Source organism: Zingiber officinale, chromosome 6A, assembly GCF_018446385.1.
Source record: "Zingiber officinale cultivar Zhangliang chromosome 6A, Zo_v1.1, whole genome shotgun sequence".
Taxonomy (NCBI): domain Eukaryota; kingdom Viridiplantae; phylum Streptophyta; class Magnoliopsida; order Zingiberales; family Zingiberaceae; genus Zingiber; species Zingiber officinale.
Window position 1 is genome coordinate 92,771,299 of NC_055997.1, and position 20,426 is coordinate 92,791,724.

Consider the following 20,426-nt stretch of genomic DNA (forward strand, 5'->3'; position numbering starts at 1 on the left):
AACTAACTACACAAGTGACTTTCATTAGGCAAAGAGTCATTATGTGCAACATTGTTCTAAATATCATACTTTTGTCATTCAAATATTTCGTTATTGCTATTTAAGCCAAGTCGATTAAACCGCGTATATTCCCTTCATAGTGATTGCTTATAGGAAGATCAATCATTTTTGAATGCAAGGTTAAATGTCAAAAGAACAATATGAAGACACTCAATGACGGCTTTCCTTGTACAATTGGCAAATCTTTCAAAAACTAGTATTCAGATGTGTAAAAGTATCAACTGAGACATGCAAAACATCAATTGATTGATAATATCAATACTGACTTAAGAAAACTCATTTGATAATAAGCTATATTTCTCTATTTACTTTGTTTTCTGCAACAATCATATTAAATTATAGCTTTGTTTACCTTCCTTTCATTGAGCTTGATCTCAATTGTACCGAATGAGTTTTTTTCAGACGAAGGACGATGGCTTTCATCTTGCAGTGTCATATTGAGTTCATCCTCCAATCTTAAGCATGTGTAAACTTTGATATCGAAATTTAGGGCACTCTTCCTCCTACAAATGGTATCGCAATTAGCCCCAACAAAGGATAATAAAAAGTAAGTTTAAAAGATTTAAGCTGAAGGGATTGGTATCAATAGTTAATGTCATTTCGTCTAGCAATTGATATTATGTTAAAAAAAATACAAATCAACAACAAAATGAACAAAAGTAAACACGACAAGAGAAGTCAAATTTTTACAAGAATAGAAGAATGAAAAAACAATTTAGGAACTAAAATTAGGAAGATAATTTCTATGAAGCAAAAATGAGTAGAGTCTAATGAAAATACCAACAAAGGTCATTTCATAAGTATTATCTTATGTTATGACCAATGTTTTTGGAGAATATATAGAGGGAGAAAGAGTATTTAAAATTGGTTAGTTATAGTAGTTTGAATTAAAATAATGAAAAAAAAACTTTTTAATGAACTTATTTTGGTGGTGTGCACATCAATCTCTTGTCTTTATTTAAAAGAAAAAAAATTAGGTTCGAATCCAACACATTAACAACTTCTATAGCTCTTATCAATTATACTAATTAGCACCTACAATCATTTTTTATTATTTGCTTTAAAAAAGAGAAAAGGAAGAAATTTAATTCCATTCTTTTCAAAATTTTATTTTCATATTAATCAAAGAGACATGAAAAAATAAAATTTACACAAAATCAAATGCAATTAGTCTATTTTCTTCTTTTTTTTTACTTCATTGTTTTACCTAAACTATTTTATTTATTATATTTTCCCTCCTCTAGCTAAAAGCAAATGCAATTAGTTTATTTTTATATTCTAATCTTTCCCTATTTCTTAGTTTGCTGATTAAGATAAAGGTTAGTAAATAAAACATATATATAAAGAATTTTATAATTATGCTAAAGTTAAAGCAAACATGATCGAGTTTCATACTTATCACTTTTGTAGTTTTATAAAGTTAGTTTACTTTGGAGATATTCTTTATTCAAAAGTTGATTTACATATAAAAATAATATTTAGTTTTCTCCATAATTGGAATATGTTGAGTTCTTCAAGTTGGTTCAACTAATATGGTTTGGTTTACATATAGGTGGATCAAACATCTTGTTTGAGCAACTTTCTTCTGAGATCAAGTAACAAGCCCACACAACAAACGTCTCCAAGTTTAATCCATGTATAAGAAGTTAATTGCTAACGAAAACTAACCATCTTTCAACATAAACTTAGAAGAAAGTTTCAACAGAGCAACAATGGATTAGTGTACCTAACCTTTTATCTGTTTTGGTTTCAACTAATGTGATTTGATTTAAAATCTAAAAGGTGTAGGTTGATCAAACATCTTATTTAAGCAACCTTTCCATCTGTAGCACAATTATTGAACATTAATTACCGAGTTAAATTATCCATCTTTACATCTAATGATTCAGAAAGAAGAAAGTTTGCACCATGTTTTAGTTAATTATGCAAGCTTAGACATCTGCAAATGGAGGCATTTTAATGATAAATTGATCATGTTAAACAAGAAATGTTACAACTTGTGTAAAATTCGGAATTAGTCTACAAAAATCATATAAACCACTTGAATTTACATCCTACGAATACACATTTTCGAACGTCGTGAGTGGAAAAGGATACAAGTCCTAAAACCACTAAAGTTTATAATAATTTGACTTGATACAAAATGAAACTAAGTAACTCGTGAAAAGGCTAAGAAGATCATGCGGGTCGCAGTTGATCCTCCACTTGAGTGCAAAGTATCGTGATACAACACTTGGTCATGCAAAAGCCTCATTCTATCGAAAATCTGGTGGTGGGATGAAGAGCTTCTGCTGATGAAAAACAAGCTAAGTAGATCAACCGTGTAGTTGGTGCATCTCCAAATAAATTTGAGCAATCAGTAACTTATGGCAAGAGATTGCCAGAGAAAATTAGTGTCCCTGGCGTATAAACGCTTTGCTAGGAGTAATTTGGTGAGATTCGATATAGAGTACATATCAATGCGAGCAATAAATATGGCAGAGGATTGTGTATCAAAAACTGCAGAAACAAACTCTTCATAAATAAATAGAAGTCCACCTGCAGTAACAAAAAAAAAAAAGGGAATAAACAAGCGCATCTATTAAAGTTCAAATGCAAGCAAGAAGTGCTCTAAGCATAGGGTAAAAAAATAAGCGGATGTTGCCAATTGGATTCGTGTAGCAAAGAAGAAGCAGGTATTAGTTAGATTGAAGCAGCAAATAAGAAGCCAAGCCTCCTTTTATCTTTTTAAAAAAAGAAAATTGAATGAGCAAACAATTAATAAGAACGTTTTAGGAGATATGAGTGAGTCCATTTTGTCTATCCAAACCACTACTTTTAGCAATCTAACTGTTTTTATTTCTTGTTTTTATGTTATCAGGTTTATTAGTCATACTCGTTTGAATTTGAAACCAGAACAATTACATGTATGAGCATCCCCTTCTCTTAAACAAAAAATTAACAATAAGACAAATTCGTCAAGATGAGAATCAGAATAATCTACATACATAGAGCATTAGTTAAAAATAAATAAATTAAATTAGTGGTTATCGTTTTAAGCGTAATATCATATCATTAAGCTTTAACAATTTAGCTACTTGTACACAGATGAAATTTATCAACAAAGAATCGGAATAAGAAGGTAAGGAACCTGACAATCAGAACTGTGAATTGCTCAGAAATGTAACCATGCATCTAGCACTCTGAAACATTTTGTCTATCTTCTGCCAGACTGTGCTTTGAACTTCAAGAAGCCTTTTTGCTTTTTCTTGGAGCATTGAGTGATGACGCAGTGTTTCACCATGAATCTGGTTTGCAAAATAAAATCATAATCTATAAATTTAATATAAATTCAGATCAAACCAAGTTGGCTGTTAAAAGATCAAAACTCGATTATCATTATTTCAGAATGTGGAGAATGGTTACATGTCTCTCATTCTCTACCAAAGTATAATTCTTAGAAAAAATATTCAAGTAGGATTTGATAGGATAGCTCTCAAATCCATAATAATAGTTTATCAATTACAATAGGAAAATGTTTGCAATTTCTTCATAGTTGGCTGTCCCAACTATTTGGGATCAACTACATGATTAATCACCCTCCATTCCATTTAATTCAATGCTAAATGAATCTTTATCTCTTATTCAAAACAAATAATTAATTTATATCGTATTAACTAATATTTTCAATATCCCTCTATCTATTACACATTCCACTCTCATACATTCAACTCTTCCAGATATAGAATCTACGACATCTTTTATACATATAGTATCTCAATGTATTTTCTCTCATTTTATCATCATTCCACCTAATTCCCATAGGATATTAATATTTTCATATTTTATTCTTTACATCATACAACTACAATACGATTTTCAGCTCTGCTGCGTTATTTTTTTGAGCTTGCTGTTTCATAGCAGCCCCAAACTCCAAAACGCTGATCCATAAAATATGACTGATTGCATTACAATTTATACAACCAAAAAATGGAAGTAACCAATGAACTTGTAGCACTCCTAAAGAATGCAAAGTGTGTTAAATTATAATGAATGCAGCATAAGGATTTCAAACTCTGAATTGAACGACTCACATTGGTCCAACAAGTGCACCAGAAAATGAGCATGCCATAAATACCAAATACAACTAGGACAATTTTGGTCAGTTATGGAAGTAGTTGAATAGTCCTCAATTTCTTATCATTGCAGATAATATTTTTACATTGGATAAAGCAAGGTTTATGCAGACATTATTGTTACTAGCCATGCTATTGAAAAGAACATTTGCTAAATGCAACTGGGTATTATGCGCAGAAATGCACATACATACACATGCAGAAACAATGCATGTGGTTGAAGCAAATGCGTCATGTACTTTTAACAAAAAAAATTTTGCCTAATGCTTGGGATTCTTTAAGCCATAAAAAGGTTTCAGTAAAATACCATTTTCACAATTTATCCTAGAATGTAAAAAAATCATGGCTCAGATAAATATGTACCTTCAGAAACAATTTTATAACAGCTTGAATAAACTCAAAGTTATTCCTGCAAGAAATCTCATGAATTAAGTAGTCAAGTAGCATTCCAATAGACTGAAGTTCAGGTTGTCTTTGATCTAGTTTCTCCAAGTTATCCTCATCTACAATCTGTAGCATACGGAGTTCCAAATCTAGAGCTGATGGAGATAAACCTTTAATGTAATCTGTGAATGCTGAAACTGTAATAGGAGAGGAGTGAAAAGTGTAAAGAGATGGATATAGATCAAAAATGATGGGAAAAAAAAAAATCAAAGAGCAATACTAGTGTCAAAAAACAATTAGTCTGCAAGAGATGGGAGATGTTCTAACAAGCTTGGAGATAATTTTTGATGCTTCACTGTTTACCAACTAACTTTTGATTTCTTCCATCATTTTTTATTTGAGCACATTCTAATAATAAAAATGGCTATTTAATTTAAATAAATCACCACTGACGAATCAAAGAGACCAAGAACAATATCAGCATCAAGAAGAATTTATATATTAGTGCATTACATAGGCATACACAGAACTCTAGAAGAAAATGATGTTATCAGCCCTCATTAAAGCAAAAGCATCCATGTCAACAGACATGACGTAGCCACTGGAGTGAAATTTTAGTAAACATGAGGAAGGAATGACAAGTCACTACCAAATGGAAATGACTCAATGAACCAATATGTAAAATTCTGTCACATTAAACTACACAGTCAAAAAAACATTGAACTTGCTAGCTTTGCAATCAGGTTCCAACTAGGGGAAAACTGATCTTTATTAAAAACATCATTAAAAACTATACGCGTGGAAAAACTTACAATTTTTTGTCTCCACACAAGAATTCAGTAGAAGAATAAACTGTGAAGATAGAACCACAGCCTTCTGGTTTTTCATCTTTTCTTTATCTTTTACTGCAGTAGTTTCACTGTCAGCCTCAAATAATATCTGCCCAGAAAGAGTAGGAACTGAGGGTAAAAAGAAAGGAGCCTTTTCTGGTTGTTTTGGCGGCTCAACTGGCTTGTTGCGAACCTGAAGAAATAAAAACATCATTCTGTGAACAGACATGAAACAAGCCATACCAATGAAACATTGAATAGATAAACAAGGTAATCCAATGCAGAAAATCTATATAAAAAGCATACTGACCTTAATAATATCCAAATTAGTCAGACTTTGCCATTGGCTCCTAGGCAGCAATGAAAGAGTAATCAGATTAGGCATCTGTTTATCAAGTTGAGGAATACAATAGGCATTCTGAATTGCATTAACATTTTCAGGACTAGAAGTTTCTTCTTTGTTGGCTCCTCCATTTGAGGTAACAGTTGGCATTTTGACACTCATTACTTGATTTCCACTTGCATAAGAATCCATCTTGGATGCTCCAGAGAACATAGCTTGATTAACCCTGATAGATCAAAGACATTTTAAGACTATAAACAAGTAGGTAACAGTTCTACTAATATATCTTTTATGAAAAAACTTATTGAAAAACAAGAATAACCACTAGTTAAACTTGAAATCAAAGAACAATGTTGCAGATCCAACATGACAAGTCTCTTTGGAGACATCCGATCTATAAAAATGAACATTCTGCATAAACTAATACAGACCTAAAAGTCAGCATTAAAACTCAACATTAAATGAACAAAAGGAATGCAGACATGACATCTATTAAATAAGTATAAGCAAGTACCAAATGCAGTTCAAGGTGATAGCATATCTAAAATTGGCAGACCATAGCTCATTCAAGGAATTAAATTGCAAAGGAATAACTCTTTCATTCTTATTTGATGTTTGAAGTGGCAGGCCTAATATTTTTTTCTTTTTTACATATTTGTGTAAAACATAGACCAATTGATGGCTTACCAAAGGTGTACTCCATTCTGATCAACATGGGATGTAACCAAAACATCCATTGCAGGAGACAGAGACAATGCTGTTATTGGAACATCAACAGAAATTGCATCTATTTGCCTTGCTAATATGACATCAAAAATTCGTAGACTTCCATCCATGCTTGAAGATAGCAGCCATTTGCCATCATCACTAAAGCACAAATCAGTTATGCGATCTTTATGACCTTCAAATTTCCGAACCATCCTCAGTGCCACTACATCATACAGCTGAATAACCATATCCTCCAATACAGTTGCCAAAAGACCTAAAAGTGAAATCATGAATTACATCAGATCATGATTCTGTAGTACTAACAGAATAGAACAGAATATTACCATTTACTCGGTGATACACCAACTTAATTACATGTTTTCCAACATTCCAATTGGATCTTAGTTCACGTCCTTTAAAATCCCATACCTACAGAAGATGGATATTTAAAAAAATCAATCATATAATTCAAATTTCAAAGTGCACATTATACAGATAATCTATGAAGCATAGCTTTTTGATAGATTGCTCAAAACATAGAGGCATCATGAGACTGAACTGAGAGAACTGGCAAGTAGAAAAAAACATAAAATAGAACTTAATGGAAAACGATCTAGATGCTCAATGAAGTACATGCAACGAGTGTAACCAGATGAAGCAGGTTTGGGATTCAACATTCCAAGAGTTTCAGGCAGTATATAATAATGCATCCTTCTGTCTGGTTAAACTACGGAGTGCAAGACAAAGGTATTTTAAACCTACACAAGTCAAGTACAATAATAAAACATCCGATAGAAAAATATATATATATACATCATGATACAGCAGGTTTAAAAAAAAAAGCAAGAAAAATCCTTCAAATGGGTTATTAAGGGCATCCACAACCCACTCCCATTATAACACCCGCCACCTCATCAAAAAGCATGGGATCCGTCATATATTTATTATAACAACATATCTCTTTCACCTACATTCCTTTTAATATTAACACTCATTATTTATGGATCGCGAAGTACACTCAATCATTTTTAAATTATATCATATTAAATAAATATATTTTAAATATGCTTTAAAATATTAAAATTATTATTATTTTTTTAATAATAATCTTACTTTTTAAAAAATAATTTTACTGTTGTTACAAAATAATATTAAAATTTATAATTTTCTAATAAATAAAATTTTTTAAGAAAAACACACACATGTGGTGGGCCAGCCAGGGCCCCTCCCACGTTTGCTTGAACGCGCTCAATACTTTGAACATGTTCAAGTGAAGGGGTGTTATAACTTATAACACCCCTTCACAATGGTGTTAACACCAACGGGGTGTTATAACACCCCATTAATGCATCCATTGTGGATGCTCTAATAGGTTAGATCAAATATATTATAGTGCCTCAATCTCACAGCTCTGTAAATGGAAATGCACCTAGAAAAATCTATGGCCAGGATTATCTCAAATAGGAAACAAGTACTATGCTCCTGAAAATTGCACCCAGGACGTCTTAGTGTATGATCGATAACTTCAATAAGTAGCTGAATGGGAAACTCAATAGTTGCCCAAACACTTGTTATCATAGGAATACTCTCATATCACAATGTGAAATCATATCAACCAAATCAAGTTAATGTTTGATCCATAAAAGAACAAATGATCTAAGAGTCTATTGTATGAGGATTTCAAATATGAAAAAGGTTGTTTTCATTGGTGGATGGTGCAAAACAGTTTAAAATACAATTTCTGCTGTATGTTGTGCCTAAAAAGGATAGTCCCAACTATCATATTAGACTTTTTGACTGAAAAGAACAAACATACTAAACTTGTGAGCCAAAATTCATACATACTACACTCCTTCAGCATATACCTTGAGGTCACCATTATATCCTGCACTGATCATTGAGCTGTTAGTAGCATCACAAGCAATTCCAACCACTTCACCATCATGTGCATACTGTCTTGATTCTGAAATATCATTATAACTACCTCGGCTGATGCCTGATTGGAGGTTAAACCGTTCAATCCAACCACCATGAGTACCCAAGATGGAGAAATTGCCACATGCACTTATTGCACATGCCTGCAAGATACGACAGAGATAATTAGATGACTTATCCAAAATGTCATAAATTTTTATAGAGAGAGATCACAAGATCCATTTAGGTGAAACTGTATCATAAAGATTCAAAATTACAGAATGAATAAAGCAAAGCAAGTTTAACATGTTTCAAAAGAATATACCTTAATGGGAGTTTGGATATCTGCTGATGGTGATAGAATATGCTCACCAATAACAAAGTTCTGAAGCCGCCAAACATAAGCCTGAGGCGTGTCCATATGACAGGTAACAACATTGCACCAATCACGTTCACGAATCTCAGCTGAAATAACAGAAACAAACAAAACTGAGACATATTGCAAACAAAATGTACATAAAAATTGTGAGCAGCAAATATAGTCACCATTATTAGAAGATGTAAATTGTAGTGTCTATCTGGACAAATCAATAGCATGATAAGAAAGTTATTAATTTGCCGAATCACAAAAAACAATGGATTCACTATTTTTCACTGTGAACTTTATTATTTCTCGCCTGTCTCTGTTATTCATTTGACCCACTGACCATGTAAATTCTTGTCTAAAAGTTGACCTTTTTTATTGATGTTAAAAACCTTCATCAGATAATAAGCTATCTAAAAATGATTATTTAGCTTGTGCTGGCTATGAGATACGCAAATTCAATCAACTTGTTATAGTAGTATACGTTAGTATCCTCCTAGTTACGAAGTTACAAGTCCAGGATCTGATGTCTTGGGACAGCACAAGTATGCTTAGGAATACTTTTTCTAGCCTAAACATATAGTTTGAAACAATTATATGTGCTGATCAACAGAATAGGAATTGATTGCAGGAACAAAGTAGCAATCTGAACATTTTGCATTCCAGATCTTGCCATTGGTTGATTGTCTAGGTCAGAAATATTATTCCTTAACTAGATCAATGTAGGTGACACTACCTGACAGGAAGTACAAGATTCAACAACAGAGAGGGAAGATACACAGAAAAAGCAGCTTTATAGTTACATTTTGAATCCACTGTCGGCCGCCTTTTAGTAACAGGTCAAAAAGCTTGTGGCTGATCAAATATAAGTGTAATTGTAGTTGTGCAGTTAGATACATTAATAGAACATGGCTCAAAATTCAAAATGAAACAAGTTCATGCTCAATGAAGCAACTTCTACAATAATAGAACTCTGGCCAAGCATAAGTGTGTGGTAAGTAGGATCTCCGTCAAGAATAATTCTCCAAAAGCAGGATTGGGAGTAAAGTTGTGTCAATCTGCATAGTGCCTTTAGAAGTAATACTAAGAAAAGGAAGATCCTTTTTAAGAAAATGATCAATTAATTCCAAGAAATGTAACAATGGTGTAATTAAAATATGCAAGGGAGTCAAAAAGATATGATATAAGATCAACTATGATGCCATGTTTTCCATAAGAGACTCAAGGAAACACACTATAGCGAGACATCTCCAGGGATATTATGAGGAAATATAGTCCAGTCATGGAAGTCATATACTGAGAAATGATTCATACCAAAGTCAAACGCAATAACGGGCTTCAATTTGATTTCTTCCTCCTGGTGAATAGTTAGAAGGATTGATAAGTGAATTTCTTACACAATTACAAATTTTTAAATGGAAAAACTTTGATATACAATATGGTTGATATTAAATACAGGATTATTCGTAGAGTACCCGTGCTCTGAGCTTCTTGGCTCTTTTAGTTACATGACGTTGAGAAAGCTCCCTACTTTGTTGTTCCTGTTAAACAAATAAAATATATTTATTAAGTGGTGTATACTAAACTAAAAGATCTTGGTGTCAAATTCATCCAAGAAGCAGGACTAACAGGACATATGGTCTTTGTTAAAAGGATTAGTTTATTCTATAAAAAAAATTAATCTAAATAGATAACGTTTCCAATTTATTACAAGGAAAGCACAGCAAGTAGATACCTAGCAATACCTGACTCTAATAAATACAGGTACCAGCTCATATGAACAATTAAGAAAGCAACAATTTTGTGAATCAAAATATACAAATGGATGGGATCAAGAACATGAAAAGTTGTAACGTGCATAAAGTGATGACGAATTAGTCAACTCACTGAAAGTTAATAGAAATTAAATGAAACAAAACTAACATAAGATCACACTCTTATAGATCAAGCTCAAAGATATAGCTACACATAGAATGATGGGAAAATAAAGAGCCTAAAACTAGGTGAAAGAAAGAAACAAACCTGAATAATAGAGAAAAGACGAAAAGCCCGATCTTGACCAGCAGATAAGATATACCTCCCGTTCCCATAAAATCTGTCAAAATTAGAAACTTTTTAGATTGTTCAAGACTTCAAGTAACCATAATTAGAATGAAATTAATCTGCCTTGTTTAGATTTAAAATATGCCTTTTTGGATTTCAAGCAATAAGGCAATTAGAATCAAAACATGCCTTGTTAACTTACGTAGAATGTTAGATTACAAGGAAAATTAGTTTACATGATCAGTCAAAATTAGAAACTTCTATGTAATTAACATTCTGAATGAAATTAATCACTGTCAAATAGTAAAAGAATAGAGTAGATAAATAGAGGAAATAGAGCATGTTTTGAAAATCTCGAGTTCACCTTAAGCATAAAGGTGGAGCACTATGCCCACTCCGAAAGCGTAAGAGGCGAGCATCCCCATCAATTGTATCAAAAATCCACATCTATCATGAAAAGTACAGGAGTTATTAAGAAAATGAAGATGTCTAAATATTTCTAAGCATTCAAGGAAAAAAAATATGTTGTTGTAGAAATTCCACAAGATGATGTACGTGATTCTACTACAATAAGAATCTAACATTTAGAAATAAAATGAGATGGAACTGTATAAATAATTTATCCTTGATGAAACTTGATCCAGACAACTTTAAGTTGTCTGCCGGCGTTAAAACTATGACAAATATTCAATGAATGGATCCATTAAACCATTGTGTTAATGTTAGGTTGTTCTCCAAAAGGAACGCATTGCAGAATCCAACTGTAACGTCTCGGCAAGGACCGCTATATCTCCAAAACTCAGGTGTAGTGCTAAATATGCAAGAGTTTGCATTGCAGAATCCGACTGTAACATATCAGCAAGGACCGCTACATCTCCATGAGAACTTGGATGTAGTATTAAAAGGCAAGAATTCTCACATCATCGGTTGGATAAGAACAAATATGATAGAAAAACTAATAGTCTAAGATTTGGAAAATGGAATGAACCCTCATTGGTAAATCAATGGAGGTAGTAAATACGATGATTAGAAGAAGAATTAGTATTTTGTATGTACAAGAGACAAAATGGATAGGCGAGAAGACAAAACTGATAGAGAACTCAGGTTTTAAGTTATGGTATACAGGAAAAAATAAAATAAGAAACGGAGTGGTATTGTTGTAGACAATTCGTTAAAGGATGAAATTATAGGAGTAGTTAGAAAAGAAGATAGAATTATAGCCCTTAAGATAATAATGACGAAAAAAACTATGAATATAATTAGCATATATGCACCACAAGTAGAATTAGATAAAGCTACCAAATCAAAATTTTGGGACGACTTAGATAAAATATTACAAAACATTCAGCCAAAAATGATTTTAATAGGAAATGATCTAAATAGGCATATCGAAATGAAAAATGAGAAATATGAGAAGATACATAGGGTTATGGGTTCGGAACGACAAATGAGGAAGGAAAAACTATATTAGATTTTGGGATAGCATACGACCTTATATTAGCTAATACGTTTTTTAAGAAAAGAGAAAAACACTTATGTGGCGTTTGGTTCTTTCCTAGGAATCAGAATGAAAATGAGAATGAGAATCATAATATTATGAAATGGAATGGGTATGAGTATGGATATCACTTTAAAAATAATATTTAGTTAGTTGAATATTTTCTATCGGAATAAACTAAAATTTCCATTTTTTTCCTTAAAGGAAAATAAGAGAAAAAAATTAGATGTGAGAGAAAGTTGAATGTGAGAGAAAAATATGATGAGAGAGTGTGATAAAAGAACATGTGTGATGAGAGAGAAAATATGATGGGAAAGAATAAAGAGAGGAAAAGTGTGATGAGAGAAAATAAGAAAAGAGAGTGTGATGGGAGAGAGCAAGATGAGAGAGGATGAGAGAGAAATTATGATGAGAGAGAAAGTGAGATGGGAGAAAATGAAGAGAGAGAAAGTGTGAAGAGAGAAAATGAGGAGAGAGTGTGTGTAATAGGAGAGATTGAGGAAAGAGAAAGTGTAATAAGAAAAAAATGAGAAAAGAGAGTATGATAGGAGAGAAAGCATAATGAGAGAGGAAGAGGAGTGAGAAAATGTGACAAGAGAGAAAGTGTGATGGGAGAGGTTGAAGAAAGGAAAAGTGTGATGAGAAAAAATGAGGAGAGAGTGTGTGTAATGGGAGAGATTGTGGAGAGAGAGTATGATGAGAGAGAAAATATAATAAGAAAAAAATGAGGAAAGAGAATGATGGGAGAGAAAGCATTATGAGAGAGGATGAGGAGAGAGAGTATAATGGGAGAAAAAGTGTGATGGGAGAGAAGTGTGATGAGAGAAAATGAGGAGAGAGAGTGTATAATGGGAGAGATTAAGGAGAGAAAGTATGATGAGAGAGAAAGTGTGATGATAGAATGAGGAAAGACAAAGTATGATGAGAGAGAATAATGAGAGAGAAAGTGATATGAAAGAAAATTTGAACAAATATATTAAGATTATTTTCGTTCCAAACTTAATTCTCATTCTCATTCCTATCAAAACCCAGGGGGAAGGTGAGTTTTATCAATATCCAAATTTTTTAGTTTCATTCTAAAATTTTAATTGCATTCCCATCAACCAAACATAAGATTTGGGAATGAATTCATTCTCTCATTCCCAAACCCCTTATTAGTCACGTTCAAAAGTGGGAATAATAAATCGTAAATTGACTTTCTTATGATTAGGATGAAGGATAGAAAGATTTGTAAAGATAGCAAAGTCATCCCTGAAGAAAGTTTAACTACCCTACATAGATTAGTAGTGTTGGATATACGCCTCAAGCATAATATCAATAGAATATATATATATATATATATATATATATGACTCCTAGAATTAAGTGGTAGAAGTTAAAGGGTGGGAAGCAAAATATATTTAAGGAAAAGGTAAGAGTACAAACATTAGGTGAAATATACGGTGATTCTAATACGACATGGGATAAGATGGTATCAAAGTCGAAAATAGTAACTAAAAATGTACTCGGTGAGTCAAAGGGACATGCACTACTAAGTAAGGAATCTTGGTGATAGAATGAGAAAGTACAAGAGAAATGAAGGAAAAACGAATAGCTTATAAGGAATTATATATTTATAAGAACGAGGAAAACCTAAAAAAGTATATAACAGTCAAGAAAGAAGCTAAGAGAGTAGTGAATGAAATGAAACTTTTGAACGATTATATCAAAAATTGGATACAAAAGAAGGGGAAAAAGACATTTATAGAATAGCTAAAGTCAGAAAAAAGGAAGATAAGATATCTTATCCAAATAAAATATATTAAAGATAGATGTAATAGGATACTAGTAAACAATAGAAAAATAAAAGAGCGGTGGAAGATGTATTCTCATCAATTTTTTAATAAAAGTTTAGGTGACTAACTTAACTTAGATAATTTAAGTAGGTCAAATGAGTATAAAAATTTAAATTTTTATCGTAGAATTCAAACTTCAAAAGTAGAATAAGTTTTAAATAGGATGCACAATGGAAAAGCTGTTGGATCAAATGATATTCCAATAAAGGAATGGAAGTGCCTAGGAAAATAAGGTATTAAATGACTTACAAAATTATTTAACATGACATTAAAAATGAAAAAAAATGTCTGATTAATGGAGGATAAGTACTCTAATTTCCTTATATAAGAACAAGGGAGACATACAAAATTATGCAAGCTATAGGGGTATTAAACAAATGAGTTATCCCATGAAACTTTGGGAAAAAGTAATCGAAAAAAAATTAAAGGAGATCACGGTGACCGAAAATCAATTTGAGTGCATGCCTAGAAGGTCGACAATAGAAGCTAATAAGCTATACATCTTCTTAGATAATTAATTGAAAAATATCGGGAGTGAAAAGATCTACACATGATATTCATTGACTTAGAAAAAACTTATGATATAGTCCAAGAGAAATTATATGGAGAATTCTAGAAAAGAGAAGTGTTAGCATAACATATATTGAACTAATTAAGGATATGTACGAGGATGTAACGACTAGAGTAAAGACTTCAGACGAAGTAACTGAAGCATTTCCAATAAAGATATTCAAACCCACTACACATATTCAAACATAATACTGTGGCACATGTTGTTTGCTAGAATTTTGATGGAAAACACTAGAAGGAAAAGATTTTAGGCTTAATAGAATAAAGACAGAATATATAGAATTTAAATTTAGTAATATTAGATATAATGAGACAATTGTTAAGATAGGAGATGACGAGTTGTCCGGAACCGAGAGCTTTAAATATTTAGGATTATTTTTGCAAAATAATGGAAGGGTTGAGAGAGATGTCTTACATAGAATACAAGTAAGATGGTTGAAATGGAGAAGAGCATCGGGTGTTTTATGTGACTGTAAAGTATCTCTAAAACATAAAGGAAAATTTTACAAAATCGCAGTTAGACCTACTATGTTATATGGAATTGAATGTTGAGTTATGTCTCGAATACATGAGCAGAAGATGAGAGTTGTAGAAATGAGGATGTTAAGGTGGATGTGTGGACATACGAGAATGGACAGAATAAGAAATGAGAACATTAGAGAGAAAGTTGGAGCTGCATCTATTGAGGGAAAACTCCAAGAGACACGTTTAAGATGGTACGGACATATACTTAAACGACCAATAAATGCTCCAGTTAGGCAATGTGAAATTACGACAAACACGCATATCAAACGAAGAAGAAGTCCAAAAAAGACTTGATTAACAACAATAAAACAAGATAAAATTTATTTAAGTATAGATAATGATATAGTTGGAAATAGAACTCAATGGTGTAAAAGGATGCATATAGCCGACCCCACCGAGTGGGATAAGACTTGGTTGTTATTGTTGATGATGAAACTTGATGACCTAACAATGTGGTAAAAAAATCGTCTCCAAGCAGGCCAGCACATTTTGCTAGCAAAATCACAATTGAAAATCAAATGCAAGAAAATGTGAGCTAACAAGAATTTCAAAACCTTTAAGAGTGTGAACCAGTACAGTCAGAGAATTAAAACATGCAAAAACAGGACTGAAGACAAAACAAAAATATTGGAAGGGATAGATTTACTTTTGGTAGATAATTTGTACATTAAAAATAAACAAAACCGGTGAATAATTGAAAGCCAACAGCTGAGGCATTTGAATCCAACATGAATTTTCTTGGTGTGTTACAAATAAGGTCAGCTGAAAGCAAATATATGCAATTGAAATAATGAAGATAAAATAAAACACAGCCTGAGAAGTCCTATGATGGCTTTCTCAGATACTGAGAAAGCCATCATAGGACTTATTGAGGTAGATATGAATGCTAATTTAGGCATCGCTTACTTACGCCCCAATTTTAATATGAATATACGTGATTTTGTAAAACATATTCAAATTCACATACGAGCAAAAGGGTACGTACAATTTCAGGGGGATAACCTTCAATTAGATATTATTTTTTTAGGAAAAACAATGAATCATATGCGCCCCACTCTTCATCTCATTTTATCATGAGACAATCTAAGCCTGAATCTGCCTTTTCTCTCGTGAATGGACGAGCATGAGTCCAGTACATGATTCCTGATTAAACATGTTTTTGAAATATGAAGTGCAATCAAAAAAAGAAAGCAGATAATCACCACAACAGCATAAAGATGCCATAGCATATAAGGTTCAAAAAAGAAACAAGAGATAAAACTGAGAAGAGCATCTCTTGCATCAGATAGGCAGAATATGAGGCCAATATATCTAGTGTAGCAAGGCAATTTCAGATACTAATAGGCAAATTTTCTAACTCCAGGTTTCTAGAATCATCATACTCCAAGAGAGACCCAAATTAAGACAAAAAAAACATCAAAGATGTTTAAGAACAATAAAAAAAAAAACTGCTTAATTTGATAGCTTCAGAAAATATTTGCACATTACGATATTTATAAATGATATTTGCACTGAATAGTGTCAGAAACTACAACAATATGTTTCATAACTATCCACTAGTACTTACAGAACATAGATATAAAAATAAATAAAGAAATTCATGTGGATAAAATATACCAAAATTGGACTATATATATACTCACATAGTCACATGTGACCCAAATGCCCTTGATTGATGAGTCCAAAATAAAAAATAGCAATACTAAGATTAACAAGGATCAAGTATGATTGAATAACACCAAATATATCACCTTAATCGAATTATCCGCTGATGAACTCATTAAAACAGGCTCGTTGGCAAAAAAATGGAGTGAAATAATCGTTCCATCATGAGCTTCCCTAATGACAGATTGAAGTCTCCTCTTCTCTAGATTCCATATGCTTATAACGCCTGATGAACCACCAGATGCAAGAAAAGGCTGCCCATCTAACATAAAAAAGTAGTATATGAGTTGCAATGACAATGCCATCAAACTATAGAAATTACCAAAACATACTGTTCCAAAGTGTACAATTTGTCATGATTAAAATATATATATATTACTATAGGAAAAATGGTATATTCCAACCATTTCAGGCAAGCTATAAAGACCATTAATCTTCTGCTGCCACTGAGCTCAAGGGAAGGAAACTTCCCTGCCTCACTTTAAAAATAAAACAATGCAAAAAAGGCATAATGTACACTTGCCCTAACAACGGGCACTATGACATCCAAAAAAAATGCTTAAGCTAGAACCAATACCTGTTCTGAATGATAAGGCTGTTACAGCGCCACGCTCAGAATGTGTAAAGGACACTATTTCTTCATCATAGCGCACATTGTGGACATGGATAGTACCATCAGAACAGCCAATGGCAACAACATCCAGTGCAGGTGATGCAACACAACAACATACAGATGAATTCCACCCTGTAAAGTCAAACAGCTTTTTCTTTGTGTTGACATTCCATAACTGCAACTGGCCTTCTTGACTGCCAATAATGATCTGACAAAACACAAGTTATAGATTCTCCATAAGAAAAATACTATAAAAATAAAGCTCTTTGGACTAGGAAAAGATAGAATGGATAAGTTAGTAGTAACCTTGTTAAGATAAGTATCTGGATGCATAATACAAGTTGGGGTGAATTTGTCATCTAACAGAATATGGCCAACTGGTTCAAGGTTCAGTTCATCTCCTCTTAAGGACCATATAAACAAATTGCCTTTGATATCAACACTCAAGACATGGTCTCCAAACACAAGCAATAGATTAACTTTGTGCTGATGTCTGCTCCACGTAGTTACCTGCTTGAAGTCATATAAAATTAAAAATGCAGAAAAGGAGATAGTAATCAAATTTAGAAGATACAATATTTCATTAGAAATTGAACATGATATAAGTATCAAGCAAACTCCCTATGGAAAATATTTAGAAGTAACAACTAACAACAATCTTTATGAGATTTTCAACAAATTTTATGACATTATTGTGTAATCATCATTATCACCCAAAAAATTTCATAAGAAATTCTTCCTTAGGAAATGACAATAATAGAAGCATCAAGAAATCTCTCTACAGAAGAGCATGTTCTGGTTATGAGATTCTCTGTAGATTAAAATCAGATAGGTTATAGTATACAATTATAGAAAAACATAATTGATTATTCACCAATATGCATTGTTTATGGTAAAAGATCATAGCATAGCTTTCTCGGCCATTCAAGCTGTAGTTTGACAGGGTGTACAGAATAGCAGTGTTATACTAATGAACCATCATCAATGTTAATTACTACATATATGCAGTTCCAGTAATGCACCTATTATGCAAGGCAGAGTTTAACATAAACTCATCTAAGTGTAATAGCAACAAGCAAGGAAAATGATGATTCTCAAACCTGATGAGCACGTTTAAAGACACCAATATCATTTCCATAGGCAGCAATAGTAAAATCCTTATAAGATGCAAGAGATCTGATCTTTTTTGGTAATTGAGGACCTACAATAATATTTTTTTTAGAAATTTCATTCAGAGAAAAAAAGAAACACACACTAAATACTTTACATATGCACAAAATGTAACAACTGAAAGCCATAATAAAGGGCACTGCTGTTGCCACAATAAAAGATAGACAGACTGAGATGATTAGAAAGACAATTTGAGTGTAGTCTTACCTCCAAGAAACAAGGTCAATTTTGCGCACTGAAAAATAAAACAACAAAAAATGAGTTAGAAAGGGTGAAATTAATAAATATTTGAGAGTATCATCATGATGACAGCTTTAGTTGAATTATAGAAACAGAAAAAATTCCATCATGTGCAGACTACAGATTCTTTATTACATTGAAACAATTGCATTTGGAAATTGATCGACGATAGACTCAACAAGCACCTGAAATTGACATGGATATTGTATAATTTAATTTGAGCCACAAAAAGACTAAAGTAAAAAAAAAGGTAATCTTATGCATATTACTGTTTTAGATTACAATGTGTAGTTTATAACAAATAATTGATAAACATCTGCAAACAATACATACTGTGTATATACTTAAAATTGCATGGCAATTCTCATAAAAATGAACTGAATATAGAGAGAATTTGAAGTAACTGTCAGCCAAAATATAAGAAACTCAACCAGAGACAAAGAGCAAGTGGTTTTTCTTCAGCAAATATTAAATATCATTTACGATCCTACAGGTCTACTTACAGTCCCCGACATGGGTAACCTTCTAATAATTTCTTTGTGACAGTGACATGGCTAACTCTCCAATGTGAAAAAGAATAAAAACAATCATCCAATTCCGATCTCTATCAAAATAAACAGCTATAGCACCGAATGCAGGGCATTTTCCCGTTAATATCAGCATACAACAAATTTTTGAAGGCTATAATTTACACAATAATTACAATATTCATCTTTGACCTATGTCAATGTTATTTACTGCTTTCAGAACCTAATCCAATGGTTTTCCTTGAGATTCCGCCTACTGTGGTCGTTTATAAATACTACCACCGAGTTCAAATCATGCAAATTACGTTATTTGAACAGTATGTAGGAGCATGAAAGAAACGCCCTTTCCCTATGGAAGATAGAAGTCTTTGCACATGGGAAAACGCCAAAGGAGATTCTTTTAGACATGAATTCAGGCAAATGTTAGCTAGAGTGAGAGAGTTGAAGAGAAACATACGTTGTAGGAGTGCCACGCCTTTCCAACACTGACTGTGACGAAGGTCTCTGTCCCTAGTCTTCGAACCGAGAAGGGGACATCGGTGGTGATATAGCCAATCGCTCGATACGGCTCGAATATCCCCATTGCTATCCGCGCGCTCCTTGCTTGAGGGGACGCAGCGATAGCAGTTTGAGGGAAGGGAGAAAATCTGGAGGCGGAGAGGAAGGAGAATTGAAAGCAAGCAAAGTTGCCGTTTGCTGACGAAAGTTTGTTCTGTGGAGCGGTGGTGGCGGCGTGCGGACTTCAGGGAAGAGGGAAAGGAAAGGGAACGCAGGGTTTTACTTACGTAGGAGGCTTTTGCTAATTTGAACACTTCATTTTAAGAATCTATCCAATCTAAAAATAATTGTAGTTATAAAAAAATAAGGAATATTTAAGTGAATTTTTTATTTTAAATTCTAATGTTAAATATAAGGTAAATTGTCCTAAATTTTACACATGCAAACTCAACTTCAGTCCTACGTAAAAAAAATAATAATTTATTCACACCCTTTATATACAATTTTTTTTCTTCAATTCTATC

The 20,426-nt window shown here is 32.6% G+C and overlaps 1 protein-coding gene across 2 annotated transcripts; it reads right to left on the minus strand.

The window, feature by feature from the left end:
• Positions 1-1,998: 1,998 nt before the first annotated feature.
• On the minus strand, positions 1,999-20,193 carry LOC121996942 (WD repeat-containing protein 36-like). Of its 2 annotated transcripts, none has more exons than XM_042551114.1 (19): positions 19,862-20,193; positions 18,845-18,872; positions 18,568-18,668; positions 17,774-17,977; positions 17,432-17,675; positions 16,941-17,116; positions 11,126-11,208; positions 10,741-10,813; positions 10,194-10,259; positions 10,033-10,075; positions 8,680-8,819; positions 8,306-8,518; positions 6,785-6,869; positions 6,420-6,714; positions 5,700-5,958; positions 5,372-5,582; positions 4,539-4,756; positions 3,196-3,347; positions 1,999-2,598 (listed from the first exon to the last, which is right to left on the minus strand). In XM_042551114.1, exons 1-18 carry the CDS (start codon positions 19,985-19,987, stop codon positions 3,198-3,200), a joined length of 2,715 nt encoding a protein of 904 aa, XP_042407048.1. In that variant the 5' UTR covers positions 19,988-20,193; the 3' UTR covers positions 1,999-2,598; positions 3,196-3,197. The 2 variants fall into 2 exon arrangements, with proteins under 2 accessions (XP_042407048.1, XP_042407047.1); XM_042551113.1 differs by having other exon boundaries at positions 3,191-3,347.
• Positions 20,194-20,426: the final 233 nt, after the last annotated feature.

Coding starts and splice junctions, on each gene's coding strand:
- LOC121996942 (XM_042551114.1), bottom strand. CDS start 19,987: ATGGGGATATTCGAGCCGTATCGAGCGATTGGCTATATCACCACCGAT. Junction 8,820..10,032: donor CGTTATTGCGTTTGACTTTG/GTATGAATCATT, acceptor CTGTTATTTCAG/CTGAGATTCGTGAACGTGAT. Junction 3,348..4,538: donor TTATAAAATTGTTTCTGAAG/GTACATATTTAT, acceptor TTTGCAAACCAG/ATTCATGGTGAAACACTGCG.